Source organism: Leucopleurus acutus, assembly GCF_964270905.1.
Source record: "Leucopleurus acutus genome assembly, chromosome: 1".
In the NCBI taxonomy this organism is placed as follows: domain Eukaryota; kingdom Metazoa; phylum Chordata; class Mammalia; order Artiodactyla; family Delphinidae; genus Leucopleurus; species Leucopleurus acutus.
Window position 1 is genome coordinate 26,564,471 of NC_139142.1, and position 20,988 is coordinate 26,585,458.

The 20,988-nt window shown below is 39.3% G+C and overlaps 1 protein-coding gene across 1 annotated transcript in view; it reads right to left on the bottom strand.

Moving 5' to 3' along the window:
* The window catches only part of TTLL5 (tubulin tyrosine ligase like 5), a gene marked incomplete at its 3' end in the record, with an annotated part of 258,145 nt that overhangs the window by 110,882 nt on the left and 126,275 nt on the right, over positions 1 to 20,988 (bottom strand). Inside the window, exons 27-29 of the mRNA XM_082845972.1 lie at positions 19,103 to 19,186; positions 18,133 to 18,534; positions 11,224 to 11,411 (exon numbers count right to left, since the gene is read on the bottom strand). Coding sequence (XP_082702098.1) covers positions 11,224 to 11,411; positions 18,133 to 18,534; positions 19,103 to 19,186 — 674 coding nt within the window. The remainder of the gene's footprint in view (positions 1 to 11,223; positions 11,412 to 18,132; positions 18,535 to 19,102; positions 19,187 to 20,988) is intronic.

Below are 20,988 nucleotides of genomic sequence, written 5' to 3' on the forward strand. Positions count from 1 at the left end.
GTGTTTAACGACCACACGTGCAGTAACTTCTAGATCCACCATGGAACAACAAAACCAAACAAAGTGACATTGAAGGATGGTGAGGTTTTAGTATATATCTGAAAAGACAACACGGGTTAATGAAAAAAATAAGATGCCGGTATCCACTGTGATACCGAGTCCTCCGCCAGAGCAACATGAACCAGCATCTACCTCTGTGTATGCGTGTGCTATCAGTCCCTCAAGGACAAGGTACTCTCCACTCACAGCAGAACCCAGGATTCTGCATTTCTACGGTATGTCTACAAATGTAGTGGCAAAAACCCTTCTCTGACTGGGGCTTATGGATTTTCACATGACTTTTACCTTTCTTAACACAGTACCAAGGTGTATCATTGCTGCTTGGGAAAACACAAGCAGCACATATAGTTACAGCTATGCCAGGAGGGGCAGGAATTATTCCCAACCTGGAAATTGAAAAATGAGAGGCTTAATTGGTGTTTCATCATTAGCCCTAGGAAGGTCTTTCACACCACTTCAGCACAGCGGTATCCTGAAATCTTGCTGCTACCATCTTGTGCTTTACTTCCTAATGTTAGATTTATTTTCCACAAAAGAGCTCCCTCAGCTGTAAAGGATCCTTGCCATTACACTGCTTCAAGAACATAATGGTAGGGCTTCCCTGGCGGCACAGTGGTTGAGAGTCCGCCTGCTGATGCAGGGGACACGGGTTCGTGCCCCAGTCCGGGAAGATCCCACATGCCGCGGAGCGGCTGGGCCCGTGAGCCATGGCTGCTGAGCCTGCGCGTCTGGAGCCTGTGCTCCGCAACAGGAGAGGCCACAACAGTGAGAGGCCTGCATACCGCAAAAAAGAGAGAAAGAAAAAAAAAAGAACATAATGGTAGAGTTGAAAAGCTTCATGCCATGTTTTGCACTGTATTATAATTACAGGTTTATTCGCCTACCTTGCCCCACAGATTACATGCTCCTTTAGGACAGGGACTGTATCTTATTCCATTGTACCCCTAGAGTTTACCCAGTAGGCACAAAAGCATTTATATAAATGAAGTGGGTCTCATCTAGTCCCAAAGACACACACACTCACACACACACACACACACACACACACACACACACACACACACACACACACACACACACACACACACACACACCCCTCAGTCTCCAGCTAGTAGCTAGTTTCACCAGTGAGTAGAGAAGTGATTCATGTCACTGGAAGGTTAGCAAGGAAATTAAAGGTTCCAAATTACCTCTTTTTACAAATACCACAAGGGAAGGACTGCTTTGGAATAAGGGGAAATGAAATAATCAGTGACTAGACTGAGGGATAAGTGTTGTTCTTGCTATATCGCCCTGCATAATTTTAGAGATGATTTCTGCCTGGTCTTGAAGTTTGGGGCAAAGTTCTCAAATGAGTGAAATAATAGCTTAGACATACAGATTTTGTTCCTTGTCTACACAATGAACATACTATATCTGTTTCTTCTTGGCACTGAAACTGCAAAGGGCTAACACCCTTTTTGAGATTCGCTTAGGGAACCTCAGGTTCACTAAGGCAGTTTGCAAATTTCATGTATCTTATTTATCAAAATGGAGATGGAAATTCAACATTAAAGACTTGGTAACCACTTAACACGTGAGCAAATCAGTGGCATGGCATTCCCAGTGCAGCTAACAATCTTGGCGTAGCTCACTCTCCGCATTATAGCACGGTCCATAAAATCTTAAATAAATCTTGTCTGATGAGGTCTAGAGATGGGGTTTCACAAGATTATTTCATTAATCCAACAAATATTTATCAGACACTCTGTGGCATTCTTTTGAGAATTGAGAACAATTTTTTTAAATTACAAAAATCCTTGCCTTCACGGAGATTATGGCCTAGAAGGGGGTATCACTGAAATATACAAAGAAGGTGTTAAGCAAACATAATCACAAATTTGGAGTGATCATTTTTGGCGAAATTACTGATATTAATGACCACATGCTACCTAAAAGTTTTCAGAAGTTCTTAACTTGGAGACCATGGGCCCATAGGGCATCAAGAGTGAGTCAAGTTGGAGGGGGAGGGAGTGTCTATGAACCCTCTGAAATTAATGCACATCTCTAAGTGTGGGTGCATATTTTTTTCAGGAGAAAAATTATAGCCTCCATTCAATTCTCGAAGGGATCTCTGACTCCAAAAAAGGTTAAAAATAACTTCATATCACTGATGTGGAGATAAATTTTTCTAAATCTGTATTCATACTGTACTCAGAACTACACCAATATCATCTTGAGAACGACGTTCTCTGTGTCATTCATATATGAAGGCTCATCAGAATATGATGGGATCAGCTGAGCCTGTCGTGGAACTTTCGTTCCCGTGAGCACAGGGCCCTGACTGATTTGGAATAGGGAAATGCAGTGGCTAGTCCTGCCTGACTTGTTTTTACCATGTGTGGCTGGAACAACAGGCAATCCTTGAATAAAAAACACCAGTGGACCAAGACCTGTTTCACTCAAGAAAAAAGAAAATGAAAACCCAAAGTGCCAGATCTGTACTTATTACACGATTTTCATCACTGGATAAACACTAGAGAATATATTCAATCAAGAACATGAAAAGAATCATCCTTAAACAGCTACTTTTCAACCATTCTTCCAAGGGCACTTCCTGAGCAGGTATTAAATCAACAGTCACAACAACCAACATGTTTTAAGGCGGCTTCAACTCCTTTATAAATTCTTGGATACTGATAAAGTGAACCTCAAGAAATTTACACTCCAATCACCAGGAGATAAGAGTTATAACATTAATCCCATTGTTAAAGGGGTTAGGAAAAGCAAGGAATGTCTGTAGTTCTGCTACATTAGCAGTAAGTTCTCTTGTCGTACCTTCCCGCTCTCTTGAACGTTGTCATTTACATAATATACATACACATATAGACACCTGGTGTTCCAAAATCTACAAAGAGTGCCAGATCAAGAATTGCCAAAGATATTCTGGGAAAACCTTACAAGATGGCCACATCCCTTTCGAGCGCTTCCAATTTATACATTCAGTTTTTGAGTCGGTAGGGGCTGCCACCACCACGATAAATAGATCCATTCCCACTGCAACCCTGGGGATTAAGAAGGCTGCACAGTGTTGAAGTTGACTTCACTACAAAATAATCTGCTGGCTTGGCTACGACTCTACAGCAGTGTTAAGCTCCATCACTGTAGTCTGATGAGAGGTGAGAGTCCTGTTTCAAACAGGAAGAGACAGAAAAACACTGATGGAAAGAGTGTGAAGTCAAAGAGACTTGGGTTTGAGTCCTGGTGCGGTTACTTGCCATTTATGTGACCTTAGCAGAGTCACTTATCCTTTCAGCTATTTTCTTCACCTGTAAAAAAAATTAAGTATCTACTTCATAAGGTTAAAGAGATAATGCATATAAAGTATTTAGCACAGTGCCCAGTACAAAGCAGGCATTCAACTAATGTCAACTGCTTTATTATGAAGGGCAGGTGCAGCATTGTCAGCAAAAAAAATGGAAGAGGAATAGTTTTTAAAAAGAACATAAAAACCAACATAACACAGAAGAGAAATTCTTTTCAATTCAGCAAGCATGTGATAAGTGCCTACCAAGGGCAAGGTTGCTGTGCTGGGTGATGGGTTAGAAAGAACAGCCATCACATAGTTTATAACTCAACAGGAAAGAAGAGACATAAAATAACAATAACAGATTTATTATAGAGAGTGACTAATGAAGGGCCAAAGGGACACAGACAATGGAAAGATGACTTCTGGCTAGGGCAGCAGGGGGTTCTTCTTTCACTTATTTATTTTAAAAAATGTGTGTTGAATACACACTATATACCACGCTGGAAAAAACTGGTGAAAAAATGGACACGGTCACCTCCCCATCTTTTTTTTTTTTTTTTAAGTGGTACGCGGGCCTCTCACTGTTGTGGCCTCTCCCATTGCGGAGCACAGGCTCCGGACGCGCAGGCTCAGCGGCCATGACTCACGGGCCCAGCTGCTCCGCGGCATGTGGGATCTTCCCGGACTGGGGCATGAACCCGTGTCCCCTGCATCGGCAGGCGGACTCTCAACCACTGCGCCACCAGGGAAGCCCCTCACCTCCCCATCTTTAATCAAGTACCTTACAGTCCCGTAGAATCAGCACATTTACTGAGTACTACCTGTGAGTCAGGTTCTGAGGCAGCAAAGGACACTGCCTCCAAAGAGCTCACTGTCCACTAAAGGAGATAGCTGTATGGCAAGTAAAACGTCATGTGTACAAGTGAAGTGGCACCTTTGTTGAGCCTGGACAAATGCAAACAGTTAGATATGGTGACTGGGGAACGTTTCCCATGAGAAGATAGCTCAAACTAAGCATGGAGACGGAGAGAAATTCTGGGTGAGCTGCACAAAAACATATGTGATGGGAAGGAGAGAGGCTGGAGAAATAGGCTGGAGCCAGATTCCACACAAAGGCTTTGAATAATATTCAATAGCTGGGGCTTCACCTTGAAGATAACAGGAAGCCCCTTTGAGATTCCTGAGCAGAGGAGTATCATTATCAGACTTGTGATTTAGAAAGATTCCTTTAGGGCAAAGACTAGGGTGAACAGAGGAGAATGGCCAGGAGACCACTTAGGAGGTAATTGTAGATGTCCAGTCAAGAGATAATTAAGTCCTTAAGCAGGACAGTAGATGTGAAAGTGAAACAGAGAAGATATATATCAGAGACATTATAGAGTCAGAATCAATAAGAACTGGCAACTGCCTGGACGTAGGGAGAATGAAGAAGCAAAGAGAGATGATGAGAAGTCAAAGGCTCCACACCTAACTCCCTAGGAGAACTGCAGTGTCACTGATACAAAGGGGAAAAGGGAAGAAGAACAAATAGGTTTCAGATATGTTGAATATTTTTTGAATATTTTCAAAGCATGTTTAAAATATGTTGAATATTTTGGATCCTTGTAATACAGTCAGGTGGAAATGTCTAGCAGGCAGTTGGAAATTTGGACATGACACTCAGCAAACAGGTTCAAACTAAAGATGCATATTTGGGAGAAATCTGCAGAACAGCACTAGATGAAGCTATGGGAAGAGAAAGTTTACCCAAGGGGAGACTATAGAGAGGAAAGAAGTTCGGTTGAGCTCTGGAATTCAGAGGCATGTTGGAAGATACCTATGAAGAGCAGCGAGAAGCAGATGCCCAGGCATCAACCCCCTTCTTTAATCAGACAGACTCTGCTGTTGTCAGTTTCTATATTTCAGGTCTTTATACCAGTGGCTTTTTAAAAATGTTGAAACTGGTATCTAGTTTTTCAGGGGGTAAGTAGAGGATGAGCTCTCAGAGGACTTACTGAAGGCTGGAGAAGCTAAGGGAAGTTTTCACGTAGGAGGCAGTCAATAATAGTGTCATGTGCTAAAAAAGAGAGTAAGGATTAAAAATAGGTGACTGAAGTTGGCAATTCCAAGGTCATCAGTGACTTTGAGAGAGAGTTGGTCGATACAGTAAGAGAAAAGAAAGGTTATTTTAGAATAAGAGACCATCAGTAGGCCAAGGACCTAAGGAAAACCGGGGGTTTAAAGCCTCAAAAGACATAGAAGAGCTAGGGAATTAGATAGGATCAATTGGAGCTAGAACCTAGAGCAGGGAGGCACAGAGATGCAGGAGAATTCATCTTGATGCTAAAGTTACCCCACTTGACAGAGAGGAAAATCAAGGCACAGGGAAGTTAAATAACTTGTCCAAGGTCTCGATGACTCAAGAGCTTCTGCTTTTTCTATTTACCCTTTTCTGTTTCTAGACATGGGAAAAAGTAATGTATATAATACAAAGAAGTACAATTTTTCTACCCAGAAAAATACAGAACCAAAGAAGCTAGACTTGGGGAAAAAACTACAAAATCAGAACACAAATGTACAGTAGCCCAAATGTGTCCAGATACGCTGAGGAGGCAGGAAGACAGTCTCCAGTGCCAAATGCCCAAGCTTGTGATAAACTGGGGGCCACTGGCTCCAATCCTAGAGAACTGTAACCATTTCAAAAAACTTAGCTTCCTCTCTGCCAGTTTCAACTTCAAGTTGATATTTCTGAAACTGAGATTGACTCAGGTCCACTGTGGACCCTGATGAAATGAGCATGATCACAATGGTAACCGCTGAAGCAGAAGAAATGATACAAGAATTCCTTTGTACAGGAATGAGTGCGAGTGAATGAGTAAGCAGTGTAAGCAAACATTCTCTACCTCAACATATGCCCTCCTCTAGGACTAGGCAGAAAAGTATCAGGGTAAGGAGCAAAAGGGGAAAGAAATTGAACGGTTTTCTTTCCCACTCGCCCTCTAAATGAAAAATGTGAGAAGCAAAAAGCATCTCCTCCCTCCTATGTATCTGTCAGCACATTTCCAGGAGGCCTGGCCACATCCCGGGCACCGGCTGGCCTGGGAACAGAGCCTGACACAGCACATGCGCAAGCATCGGAGCCCTCGCCTGGGTGGTCTGCTGTTATTCCTTTGATTAAACTCCCAGGCTGGAAGAGCTGGCGCTGCTCCTAATGATAGCTGGGTCCTGCAATCTCACACTGGCCCGCACAGACAGGCCAGGGCTCCCTCTCCTCTCCCTCTCCTCACCGCAGAGCTGGGTTACTTCGCCACATTCTCCTGTTCGCTGACAGCAGTGACCACAAAGGGCTACTTCTGTGCGTGCAGAGGGCTACAGTTTTAAAGCACACCTCTCCCGGCACTGGATGAGGCGGAGATAGTGAGACCTCACACTCAAGCTCTATGCCAGCCCACCTCAGCTACCATAGCACTCTCCCCCACAAGAGAAAGACGCTTCTAGAAAACCCTGCTTTCAGGGATGTATGATTTCCAAAGGATTCCAGTCCCCAGAGATAACCAGCTTCTCACGTGCCAAGGGAAAGAACTAAATTTGACCTGCTCTCTGCTCAGATTTGTTAGGTATTTGTTGAATAATCATATGTTAAGAACGCGTGTCTCTGTATTTCCAGCATATGCAAACACTTCCAAAGTGGCCACGGTGGCCACTTCGTGTGGCAGGGAAATTTCAATATTCTCATATGTTCTAGCCTATAAATAAAGTTAAATCGTAGCAGAAAGAGTAAAAGTAATTGCAAGATAAATGAGTTTCTGTTTTTAGCCATACAAATTCATAAGAATCTAGCCTCTAATGGAAATTCAGGGAACTTCAAGCTTTATTATCAAATTTTGGGGTTGTCAGAGTACTTTGCTTCTTTTCTTCTGGCTAATTCACTGCTCCTCAGCATCTTCAACAGAGAGCAGGGAGGAAAAGGGGATGGCATTGCTTCATCCTGCAATCCATCCTCCTCCCAGCTACCTAAGTGATGCAGCTAAAAGGCAAGGCCCATTTGTCTCTGTGGCTCCTGGTCATCTATTAGATAAAGAGCGAGTTCCTTCACAGGGCATTCAAAGCTCTCCTTGAATCAGCCCTTGTCTTCTCCTCCAGCTTCCATCCCAGCTGCTCCCTATCCTCCAACACCACTAACCACCAGCTTTCTGTTTCCCCACATACACACATGCTAGCTTATTTTGGAGCCTGCCCTACCCTTCTTCTGCCACCCACCAGCCTACCCTTAAGATTCAGTGTAGGTGTAATCTCTTTCAAGAAGGCTGCTTTGGCCTTCCCACTCCCACCCACAGGCTGGGTTAGATACCCTTTGGTGGTTTTGTTATTCCCTAGAAACACCTCTGCAGATGCCATGCTAGTACTATCATATGTTTATGTGGCTGTCACCCTTACCAGATTGTGAGTTATTTCACGCTGAGGTCTATGTCTTTTTTTTTTTTTTAAATTAATTAATTTATTTATGGTTGTGTTGGGTCTTCGTTTCTGTGTGACGGCTTTTTCTAGCTGTGGCAAGCGGGGGCCACTCTTCACCGCGGTATGCGGGCCTCTCACTGTCGCGGCCTCTCTTGTTGCGGAGCACAGGCTCCAGACGCGCAGGCTCAGTAATTGTGGCTCACGGGCCCAGTTGCTCCGCGGCATGTGGGATCTTCCCAGACCAGGGCTCGAACCCGTGTCCCCTGCATTGGCAGGCAGACTCTCAACCACTGTGCCACCAGGGAAGCCCCAGAGGTCTATGTCTTATATCATCCCTGTGGCTTAGTACCAAGGCCTGGAACACTCTCAAGAGCGTAATAAAATGTTTTTGAATGAACAAATTAAAAGGATACATTTGAATAAAAAGTTCTATGGAGAATGCCACTAAAAGCTTTCATGAGCAAGTAGTTGAAATCATAGACAAAATAAAGTGATTTTTCAGAAATTCCCTCAAATTTCATTTTTTTTGGCCACACTGTGCGGCATGCGGGATCTTAGTTCCCCGCGACCAGGGATCAAACCCACGCCCCCTGTGGTGGAAGCACAGAGTCCCAACTGCTGGGTCACCAGGGAAGTCCCAAATTTCAGGGTTTTTATACTCATCTTCCAAAATAGCACAAATAATTTAAAATCAGCATACCTTATTTAGTGGAAGGTCTCTTACCACCTTGCCCAGAAAAGCAATGTAAAGATATATCAGGGTTTATGGCATATAATGAAAGCAATACTCAGAGGAAAATCCATAGCTTTAAATATAATAAAAAATAAGACATGAGTGAAAATAAATGAAGTACCCAACTCAAGAAACTGGGAGGAAATAACAAAATAAAGCTAGAGAAAACAGAAGGAAGGAAGTTAGCAAAGATAAAACAAGAAGATAACCAATTAACAAACAATAAAACAACAGAATGAATAAATATATCCTATCAAAAAAAAGGGAAGGGGGAAAGAAAATCTCCAGTAACCCTACTGGATATGTGAAAAAGAAGAAAACGCAAAATAGGAATTGAAAATAAGGAAATAATCACAGGTAAGAGGAAATAAAAAACATTTAAAGTGACTACTGGACACAGAGTTATTTCTGGTGGAGCTGAGTTGAAGGTTTCACACTCCAAGCCCAGAGAGGAGAGCAGAGCTTTCAGCACGTTCTGTCTGGATGCCTGCCTCTCACCAGGACTACAGACACCTTACCACTTGCCTCAGTGAGTAAGGAACCAAGGCACTTTCTTTCAAACACAGCTAGGAGTAAAAGGAAATGGCCAGTAAACAGACGTCCCAGGGCCCTTATTAAGCCATTGTAACATGTTATTATTTACCAGAAAAAGAACAATAGAAGAATTTCCCAAATTCCAAATTAAGGAACTACTTTCTCCAAGGGGAAATAACACAAATAACACATAGTTAAGCTTTTCAATAACAACATTCATTTCGGTAACACAGTATTTTATCCAAAAACTGATTTCAAATCAAAGGAGAAACCATTTATTATTAAAAGCCTTTTACGGTTGAAATAGCAATCTTTTCCAAGTATCAATATATGGCATTCAGACTTTACAGAAAGGTTTCTGCATACTATCCTCATGACCCTGTTGTATTTTCCTCATCAACAAATGGAGACCCTGAGGTTAACGGAAGTTGAGTGAATTGCCCACGATCACACAGCTAGTAAGTGGTAGAAGAAAGCAGGTCTTTATATGGCTAATCCAGCCCTTTTCCCACTACTGCACCCTGCTTATTACATACTACAGTCCCTCCCTCAGTACTGCACCAAGGATTAACCACCCTATTTATTACCAAGGCTCTAAAAGTTAAGACTGACATCTAATGGCGAGTTCAGATCTCTATGAAGAGAAGTCTGATGGAATTTTAATTCACTGGCACTGAAATTCTTCTTAGATGAGACAGACTGAAGGGGAATGACTTTCCAATAAGGATACAATCACCTTGGATTCCCAAAGGATCAGGATCCCCTCATTTTGGCAAGCTTTGCTGTCTACCAAATGATAGGAGGGGAAAATAGGTAAACACTAACACTGGCTATGTTTTTTACTACAATTGCAAAGAAAATTTCTTAATGTCTTGGTGCTTCTAGCTGCTCGTTAAAAATTGGAACATATACTCTAGTCAGTGACCCACTGAGAAAAGTGTAGCAGATCATTGGCCCTCTCCCTTCCTCATAGTCACTTCACATTTCACACTTCCTTCCCATTCTACCATGGCCATGATATTCCGTTTCCTTTTCCCATCATTCTGTCACTAAAATCTAACTATTAACTCCCTTCAAGTCTCAACACTGCCGTATAAGATTCTTCACTTCCTAATTCACATTAGGCTTCCTTATCTACTCCCTTCAAACTATCAGGGATTTGAAAAAGAAAATTAATTACAACCTCACGCTCTGGGATGAGGCTGAAGTAAAGCTAAGGCTTACTTTGAATTGTGGTCCAGAATTTTACACAGAAAAGTAGGGCACCACCAGGGAGCAGTATGTTGCCTGCTTTTAACATGCACTTGAAGTAATCTACAGCTTCACTTTTTCCTAGACTCAATTATCACTAGAGAGTTGCCACCAGTTAAGGGACATGACACCACAAAGATATAGCAAAATATAACTGTGGCGTTAAATCAGAATAATTCCTTTGGAGGACTTTGATGCCGTTTGCATTAAGGAAAGGGAAAAAAACATGGCTTCTACTTCCAGTTAAATACCATGGGGATAATCATCAAGAAGGGCAAAAAGAATCCCAAAGTTCTTAAAAGTTTCATCTAACTTCACTGTGTTGTAAGCTTGTCAGTATATATACAACAAAGTCAAAATCCTGGTATCCATCAAGCTTGCCGGGTGACCTTGACTACTCATTTCAGCCCCAGTTTCCCCCATCTGTAAAATGTGAGGACGATATGTGTTGGATGAGGGTGTATTGAAATTCATTAATCAGTGCCCAGAAAAGATCCTGACATCATGAGATGAAAGGCAGTAAAAAAAAAAAAAAAAAGTAAAAAAAAGTAAAAGGTAATGTTATGGCATTCTGGTAAAAAGATTTATAAGACTAGAACTCACTGGAAAATTTTACCAGAGAAATAAGTTATTTTTAAAGATCCTTTAAAAGTGCATTTACAGCTGAACATTCAAGTCTATTTATCCATGAAGTAAGTACATCATAGCTAGCAGCACACTTAAGTTTGCAATACCTGTGACAGAAACCCTTTCTTTAAAGCTGAAGGAATGCTTTTATTCTTTAGCTTGAAACCAACTAATATTCATTCAACAAGCAACAGCATATGGGCATTAGTAAAGACAGGGAAGGACAGAGTACCCTGTAGTTAACCCTATCCAGTGATCCAAAGAACTCTCTGGCACCCCGAACTATCCATACCTGCTGGGTGAGGACACTGACGTGAGTGGATGGAGAATACTGCCTTGCTGCCTGCTTCTCAGCTAGCCGCTGAAGTTCAGCCGTAACCGTACTTGGGTTGTACCGTCTGCTGTATGAGGAACCATCTTCTCCCTCCTTCTGTGTTTTGGCTACTCCTGAATGCTGCTTGTTTGGATGGCATGAACCTGCTAAAAAAGAAAAGTTTTCATCCACTTAGGAAAAAAGCCCTGAAAAACTTAGGATGATGACAGCAAAATCTCAGCCAACAGATACTTTACTGACTCCTAGGGATCTCTGACAACATAAGGAGCAGTAAACTATCCTCAGATGCTCACAAAAGTAAAACTAAATCCTTACCATACTCTAGAAACTCTTCCTACCACCAAATTGTTACCTGCATTTATTACTGTGTTTTTGCATACTATGAATCCTTCACAAAAGAAGAATTTTCATCATATGTAGTGGGGAATAATTGATCCTAGAATCAATGAATAAAAAATGTGTAGCCTTGAAACTCATTATAGTTCTTGTTTTCCTTGTTATGTGACTGTACTTGTCAGTAGTTTACGGCACACACTGTCAAATCATGCACAGTCCTCCTTACAGAGCTCAAAAAGGAAAGAAGGACAAAAGCAAAACAGTATATTTGGAAAAACAGCAATAATCCTATATTATAAAATTTCAATTGATTTTCCTTTCAGACTTCAATTTTCTTCTTTCAACTATAATATCACAGAATTCCATTATTTCCGAGCACTGAAATTCTGGCACAATGAAATTACTTAATATAAAATCAAGGTTAATATTTTTTCTATGATAAAAGTCACACAACCCATTGAAAAAATATTAAAAACCCAGAAAACTGGAAACACTTTAATGTGTTTCCTTTCTGTCTTATTAATGCTTATATAACCACGGTCATTCTGTATATACAATTTGGTGACACTACTTTTTAAAAAATCTATATTTTTTCATGTTTATTATGTTATTTGACACATACCAAATACTATTTACAATTGATGTAGAAGTTATAAAACATATTATAATGAACTGACTACCCAACTCAAGAGTCACATTATCAACCCATGTGTTCCTCCTCATCCTTAATCTTCCCTTATCATTCACCCCTTCTTTTTTTTTAAATATAGTTTTATTCTTTGTTTCTGTGTGTGTTTGCATACTTAAACAAAATACAGTTAATTTCGTTTGTTTTTGAGCTCTATAAAAATGGTATCTATTGTAGTAATTTCCTGGGACTTGCTTTTGTTGCTCAATACCATACTTCTGAGATTTATCCTTTCTAAGTATAGCTGAAATTGATTAACTTTATCTGCTGCTTGGTATTCCATTTTGGAAATACATTACAACTTATTTTTCGATTCCCTCATTAATGGCTATTTTGGCTATTTCAAGCTTATCGCTATTATAAACAGTGCAGTTGTGAACACTCTTGCATACATGTCCTGGTGCACATGTGGAAGAACTTCTCTTGTGTATACAGCTAGGAGTTGAGTCACAGAGTATGTGAATTTTCAAATGCATGTGATAACAACAATTTTCAAATTTATGTGAACTTTCAAATTTATGTGATAAAAACAATTTTCAAATTTATGTGAATTTTCAAATGTATGTGAATTTTCAAATTTATGTGAATTTTCAAATGTATGTGATACATTGCCACAAAATATAAGCACTCCTGCTGACCCACATCCCCTCCAACACTTAGTACTGTCAAGTATCTTAATTCTTCCCTCTTTTAAGAGGGTGTAAAATCTCACTGCATTCTTCATTTATATTCATCTGATTAATAATGATGTTGAGCACATGTTACCTCTTTTCTGATACCACTATTGGGTTGTCTTTTTCTTACTGAAGGAATCTTGCTTATGTTTTTACTTTTGTTTCCTACAATAAGGTGTTAAAGATGGTCTCCCTTATTCTATTCTAGAAGTTTAAAGTTTTGCACCTGAAATTGATTACATGGATAGTATGAGGCTGAGATCTAATTTCACTTTTCTTCCTGTATGGATAACCAATTATCCCAGCACCATTTATTGAGAAATGCATCCTTTTCCACTATCTGCAATGCCATCTGTCATATATCAAACTTTCATCTATCTGTATGATTGCTTCCAACTTTCTATTCTGCTCCACTGGTCACTTTGTACCTTTTCAGATACTATATTTTCTTAATGATCATATCTTTATATTCTTAATAAGATACTCCTCCACCCTTTTCTCTTCTTCAGTGAGTTCTCACTATCCTTGGTCTTTTGCCTATCCATTATCATTTTAGAATTGGCTTGTCAAGTACAACAACAAAACTTGAGATTTTGGTTGGAACCTGTATTGAATCCAGAGATCAATTTGATGAGAACTGAAACATTTATGACATTAAGTCTTCCTAGCCATGCACATCCTATTTATTCATTTATTTAGGTTTTCTCTGTCTCTAAACGAAGTCTTATAAAATTTCCTTATAAAAGTCTTTCCTAAATTTATCCCTAGATAGCTTATCATTTTTATGCATGTTGTTCTCTTGGTGATGTGGTTGTACAACAATGTGAATGCACTTAATGCCACAAGTGTATCTGTAGCTTATTTTCAGTTTTCTATGTAGATAATGTATTATCTGCAAATAAATAAATTTTATTTCCTCCCTTTTGATCCTTATGCTTTTAATTTCTTTTTCTTGTTTTATTATACTGGCTCTTGACCTCCAGTAAAACACTGAGTAGAAGAAATGTCAGTGGGCATCCTCTTCTTGCTCTTAACCTTAGAAGGAATGCTTTCGACATTTCCCCATTTACACTGATATCTCTTGTGAGATTTTGGCAGACACCCATTTTCAATAAAGAGGGTTTCCTTCTCTTCCTAGTATGCTGAGAGTTATTATCATGAACGAGTACAGAATTTTACCAAATTCTTTTTCTGCATCTACTAAGAGGATAAATACAGTTTTTCTCCTTCAATCTGCTGATGTGACAAACGACATTTATAGATTTTCTGTTAACCCCCTTCTGTATTCCTTGGATAAACTTGTTCATGGGATCTAATCTCTCTCATATATTGCTAGATGTGGCTGGCTCATATTTTGATTAGAATTTTTGCATTGGTGTTCATAAATGAAGCTGATCTATAATTTCCCTCTCTAATACTGTCCTTAATTGGTTTTGTTATCAAGATTAAACTAGCCACACAGAGTTATTACTGTTGTCTCTTTTTCCATGCTCTAGAAGAGTTTAAGATTGGAATTATCCTTCCCTTGAAAGATTGTCAAAACTTATCTATAAAACCATCTGGGCCTCAAGTTTTCTTTGTGAGATTTTTTAACTACTGTATAACTTATTTTAATAGTTATAGGACCATTCAGGCTTTCTTCATCTTTTTTTTTTTAATAAATTTTTTCTTTTCTTAAAAAAATTTATTTATTTATTATTTATTTGGCTGAGCCAGGTCTTAGTCGGGGCACGCGGGATCTTCATTGCCGTGTGCAGGATCTTTTTAGGTGCAGCATGCAGGATCTTAGTTGCGGCATGCATGAGGGATCTAGTTCCCTGACCAGGGATCGAACCCGGACCCCCTGCATTGGGAACGCAGAGTCTTAACCACTGGACCACCAGGGAAGTCCCTCTTCATCTTCTTGAACCAATTTTACTTACTTTTGTAGGCATTATCCACTTTGCATAGGTTTTCAATTTTATTGGAATAAAGTGGTTAACAGTATTCTAATATTTTTGTCACCTATGCTAAATTTGTATTTTCTGTCTGCTTTTCATTCCTTACATTATTTATCCATATCTTCTTTCTTTTCCTGATCGGTCTCACCAGAGGTTTGTCCACCTTCTTAGGCTCTTCAAAGAAATTTTGGCTCCGATATTTTCTCTACGGTACCTTATTTTTGAATTCTGTAATTTTTACTCTTGTCTTTGATTTTTATCTTTACTCTTATCTCTCTTTCTCCTTTATTTAGATTTGTAATATTGCTGTTTTTATAACATCTGAAATAGATATTTAGCACATTAATTTTTAGCCTTTCTTCTTTTCAAATATAAGTATTTAAGGCAGTAAATTTCCCTCCAAATACTGTTTTTCATTGCTCTCCACACATCTGAACATGAAGTTTTTTCACTGTCTTTCAATTCTAATAGTTTTTCATTTATTTCCATTATGATCTCTTCTCTGAACTCTTTTAAATTTTTAAATATATAAGGATTTGTTATGTATCGTTGCTGTCGACATTCAATTTAATTGCAGTATGGACAGAGAATGTGGCTGTATATGATACCAACTCTGAAATCTGTTGTCTTATGATGTAGGACATGACTGTTTATTATAAACGTATCATGTGTGCTTGAGAAGGTGTTTTCTCTAATTATTGGGTACAGAGTATTATGAATGAGCAATAGATAAAGTTATCATCTTGTTCAAATTGTCTTTATCTTTGCTGATTTACAAAATCTGTGTATCTACTAGTATTGGACAGAAATATGTGGAAATCTCCCACTAAGACAGTAGATTTGTAGATTCCTCATTAGTTGTATCAATTTTTGTTTTATTTATTTGGAGGTTATTTTGTTAGCTGCACTTAGAACTGTTTTATCTTTCTGCTGAACTAAACTTTCTGTGTTATGTAATTACTCTCTGTATCTGTTAGGAAAATTTTCTCTCTTAAAGCCTAATATAAGCTAATATACACTAAATTAAGTTAGCATATTAGCACCACCTTTATTCTGGTTGGTATTTACATGGTATTTCTTTCTTCATCCTTTTACTTTCAACCATTCTACGTCCTTATCTTTATATATGTCTTTCGTTGGTAAACAACATACAGTTAGATTTTTAAAAAATTCAATCTGACTCTCTTCTAACAAGTTCAGCTCATTTATATTTATTTGATTCTTGATATATTAGGACTTGGTTTACCATCTTTCAAGCTTCCATTTCTTGCATTTTCTAAGCTTTGCACTTGTGTGCTTCTATGTTTGTGGGTGTTTCCCCCGACCCGATCCATTTTTCTTCTTCCCACATGTTTAAATTTCCATATTTTAATTTTTTCAGTGGTGACCTTTGAAACTTGATACCGTATATTTATCTTGAAAAAGTCTAAATTCAAAATAACATCTTGGGCTTCCCTGGTGGCGCAGTGGTTGGGAGTCCGCCTGCCGATGCAGGGGACATGGGTTCGTGTCCCGGTCTGGGAGGATCCCACATGCCACAGAGCGGCTGCGCCCGTGAGCCATGGCCGCTGGGCCTGAGCGTCCGGAGCCTGTGCTCTGCAGGGGGAGAGGCCACAACAGTGAGAGGCCCGCGTACCGAAAAAATAAATAAATAAATAAATAAATGACATCTTAATCTCATCCCCAAACTATTCAATGACCACAGAAAAATTTGACTCCAATCACTTATAGGATATTATTGTTGTCAAGTATATTGTTGCCAACTATATATTGTTGTCTACTGCTGTTTAAGCCATTCAGAATATGTTCTTTGACCACAGTGGAAATAAGCTAAAAAGCAATCACAAAAAATAGAGAATGCCAACTATGTGAAGATTAAACAATATACTTATAAACAATCCATGGGTCAAGAAAGAAATCACAACGGAAATTAGGAAATATTTTTGAACTGACTCGCTTCTTCCGTTCCTTATCCTCCTCTGCGATAGGTATGAAAAAAAGGAAGGTTTAAAAAAGAAGTTCTGATGACAGCCACAAGGTACTGGAGACACTGACCTTACTGAATTTCTCTCACATGGGAGAAAAAATTTAAACCAGAGCATAATTATTATTGATTTTAGAAGATTAAATCATAAGAATAATCACTCAGAATTAGCACTAATACATATATACGTACATATTCATATGATGACTTATTAAAGTAGACCCTTTCATATCTCTGATTCAAGCTCCATATTACTATATCCATTTCATTTGAAATCAGACAATGATTAAGACATATAGATTGGCTACTTATAAAACATAGCTTAACTGTAACTCACCTTAACGTGGATATTACTCAGGTGTTTAAAAATCTGGCCAATGTTAAGATACTGGCTAATCTACAAATTCAACACAATCCCTATCAAAATCCCATCTGCCTATTTTTGCAAAAATTGACAAGCTGATCCTAAGGTTCATACGAAAATGCAAGGGATCCAGAATAGCCTAAACAATATGAAAAAGAAGAACAAAGATGGAAGAATCACCCTTGGTGATTTCAAAACTTACTACAATGCTATAGTAATGAAGACAATGTGTTACTCGCATAAGGGCAGATATACAGATCAGTGGAATAGAATTGAGACTCCAGAAGTAAACCCTTACACTTAAGATTAAATGATTTTTGACAAGAGTGCCAAGACAATTCAACAGGAAAATAACAGTCTTTCAGCAAAAGGTGCTGGGACAACTGAATAACTACATGCAAAAAAAGAGATGTTAAGACCTTTATGCCACACCATATACAAAAATTATATCAAAATGGATAAAAGACCTAAACTATAAAATTCTTAGGAAAAACATACTCAACAGAATGAGAGAAAATACTTCTAAATCATGCATCTGGCAAGGGACTTGTACCCAGAATATATAAAGAACACTTACAACTCAACAGTAAAAAGACAAATATCACAATTATCTCTTGACTATGCTGTAAGTCCCAGTAAATAGAAGCCTTGTCTTACTCATTTCTTTACCCCCAGCACCTAAAAGAAGTTGTTTCATTTTCTTACCAGTGAATGAGTGCCACTCGAGCAAATGCAAGACTCTTCCTTAGTCACATCAGAACTATGCACCCTGTGTCCCTTTACCTTTCAAAAGAAAAGCCAACGGGAAGAGATGGCATTCTTTTTTAACTGGGGCTGGGGAGAAGCTGACATTGTGGAGTGCCTTTCATTCTCTCACTCACCTGCCTTTGCTGAAGAGGGACGAGACAGTTTCTGGCTATAGATGTGCGCAGCACTTTGGAAAGAGGAAAAGGGGCCAATGGTGTAACTGCCTGATCGACAATGCGGCAGGCCGGCGGGGCTCAGTATGTTCTGTGTCCCAGGATGGATGGAGGGAGAAGCACTGCCAGGGACTGTGCTCAGTAGAATTGCTGGCTGGTGAGCCATGCTGGGGATAGCTGGAGGAATCTGAGATAAAGAAGAATGGTGGCCTGGCCCTGGTGAGAGGTCAGAGGTGGTAATAACAGATGACAAATGGGTGTTGGGAATTTTCTGCAGAGGAGTAGCAGCAGGACCAGAGAAAGAAGTAGAGGAAGAACTGGTATAGACTAATTTAGCCTCTTTTTCTGCTGAAGTGGTAAAACCTATTAAAACAAAAACAAACAAAAACAGATCATTTTAGGAAAAATTAATGTAAATTCTGTATGTAAACATGAAGCAAACATTTTTAAACATCAAAATAATCTTAGCATGAAACAGACATAATGAAAAATACAAACTTTAGGGAGATTCATCATGAACCTAATGAATACTGCCCACTGAGACTATGTGGCAATGGAAACAGTTTATTTTTAGTCCCTTCTGAAAGCTGGTGTTGGGACTACCTCCATCAACCAGAGCAGGTGCTTTACAAACGTTAGGGCCTCAGGACAAAGTTTCTGGTAATGACAGCTAACTCCTCTCCCTCTGATTTTCACCGTTCTAGAAAAAAAAGTGCTCAGAATTTTAAACATTAAGAAAGTGAGAAATTCCTTGGAAGGATAATAGGCTATGAGTAGACAAAAGGAAATTCTAAGGGAAAAGGAAAAACAAAGAAAAGGAGCTTTTTGGAGTAATGTCACACGCCCGAAAATCATTTAATATCTGATGACATTTTTTCATTTAGAGATTTATCAGAGAGCAGCAAATCTATGTAGGTTTGAAGTCACTCACGAGATAATTTATCAGAGTGAATTTCTGTTGCTTGTTGCTGCTTGGGCTGTTTTATTTTCACTTCTTCCATCGTTTCAGGGTGATCTGAAATAAGAAATAAATACTGAGCTTAGGCTCTGTTACTAATCAAATGCTACAGCATTGCTCTACACATAATTTTGTTTCCAAAATATAACACAACTAGTAATCAATGCTAGGAACCATTACATTTCTCACCACACTTTTCCAAGGATGGCCACGCTCACAGCCCTGTTGAGTGGGACACCAACCAAATGATTCCCAACTAGCCCTAACCCCAGCTCCAGCTGACTGAATCAGGAAAAGATACCAAAACCCAGGGCAGCCATCCATGGACTGCCAACAAGCTAGAACATGCCTGGGAAAGAAAATGAGTAAGGGCAGTAAGATGCCTCTGTCAAGAATTCAGACTTGGGGAGCTAAGAGACCAAACTGGTCGGTGGTACACAGTGGAGCGAAGAAGTCGTAATATATATGGACCAGGCAACCGCCAAGAGATAGAAAGAACAGCCCCAGTATTTGTTGGCAAGATACCTGTTTACCACAACAGCTCTGTATCTTAATCTCCTCGGTTTTACTTGAATAGGCTGAGTGAGTTTGCTTATTAGATTGACTGATCAGTATATTCAATAACAAAATCACTCTAATAAAATAAATTTCCACCGTAATAAATTAGTTTTTTTTTCTACTACAGAATTTTGAAACAGAACAGCCAGAGCTAATCATATACTTAGAGAAATATTCCAAAAATCTTTCTCAAGGGCCAGGTTCATACAAAAAATTAAGACAGGCCATTTTACAGATCATCTTTCAGAATGAAAGAATAAGGACATATGAATTCTCTTCTGTCCACCACCACCAGCACAGGTAATACTGTCACACATTTGTTTGCTCATGTTTTTAACAAGTCCAGATACTACCAAATGTCATACTGTTGTTCCCTTGATTGAGGCCTTCCTACTGCCCCTCTAGTTATTCTTGATTGGTATTGCTAGGTATAGACATTATTATGTAAAGGTAGCCCTTAACACATGAAGCCCAGAATTTCCGAGGACGCATCTGTACAAACAGGTGCTGTTAGGGCTTCTCCATTACTACCAGGGGAGAAGATACTACCTGAATGCCAAGCTAGGACTTCACCTGCCTAGCACACTTCTCCCTACCCCAACCTCATTACAAAAACTCCTCAGCCTCCCTTTCCCAACACTGTTAGAGGGTCTTTTCAGAGATCCTACCAACCTTCTTCCTGTATTTACTCACCCAAGTTCATCCAGCAGACAATAAATATTATAAAGTCAAGAATTGTGACAGTCCTGGTCCCTGTATCTCTAGCAACTATCACCATGTCTGACACATGATAGGTGTTCATTAAAAATATGTAGAAGGAATGAATGAACGGATAAACAAACTAGCTTTAGAACTTAGATACGTTAGGAAAGCTCAAAGAAGAGGGCTGGACTCAGAAGTATTTCTACTAATACAATACTTTAAGTGTACAGTGAGCTAAATAGGCTTTTGTAGACTAACCTCTGAAGCTAATCAGTTATTAAAACAGTAACACCGTTTCCTTGGGAAAACTCACTCTACATTTTAAATGACTGATATCCCCAGCTCTTTCCACATTAGACTATGATAACCTTAAGAGTAGCAAAGAAATCTACATCTTTGAATCTAGGGGTTAGCATACTACAAAATTAGTATATTATCTATGTCTTATGCTTCCATCTAGATTTTAAATGAATCTTACACTTGAAGCACAAGCTTTGTTTATAACTGAGTATTGCTGCTATTTTTTGATCATATGACATGAACTAGATAGTTTGGTCCACATCAATTCCAAATCCCCAATCATGGAGTTCCCCAGCAGT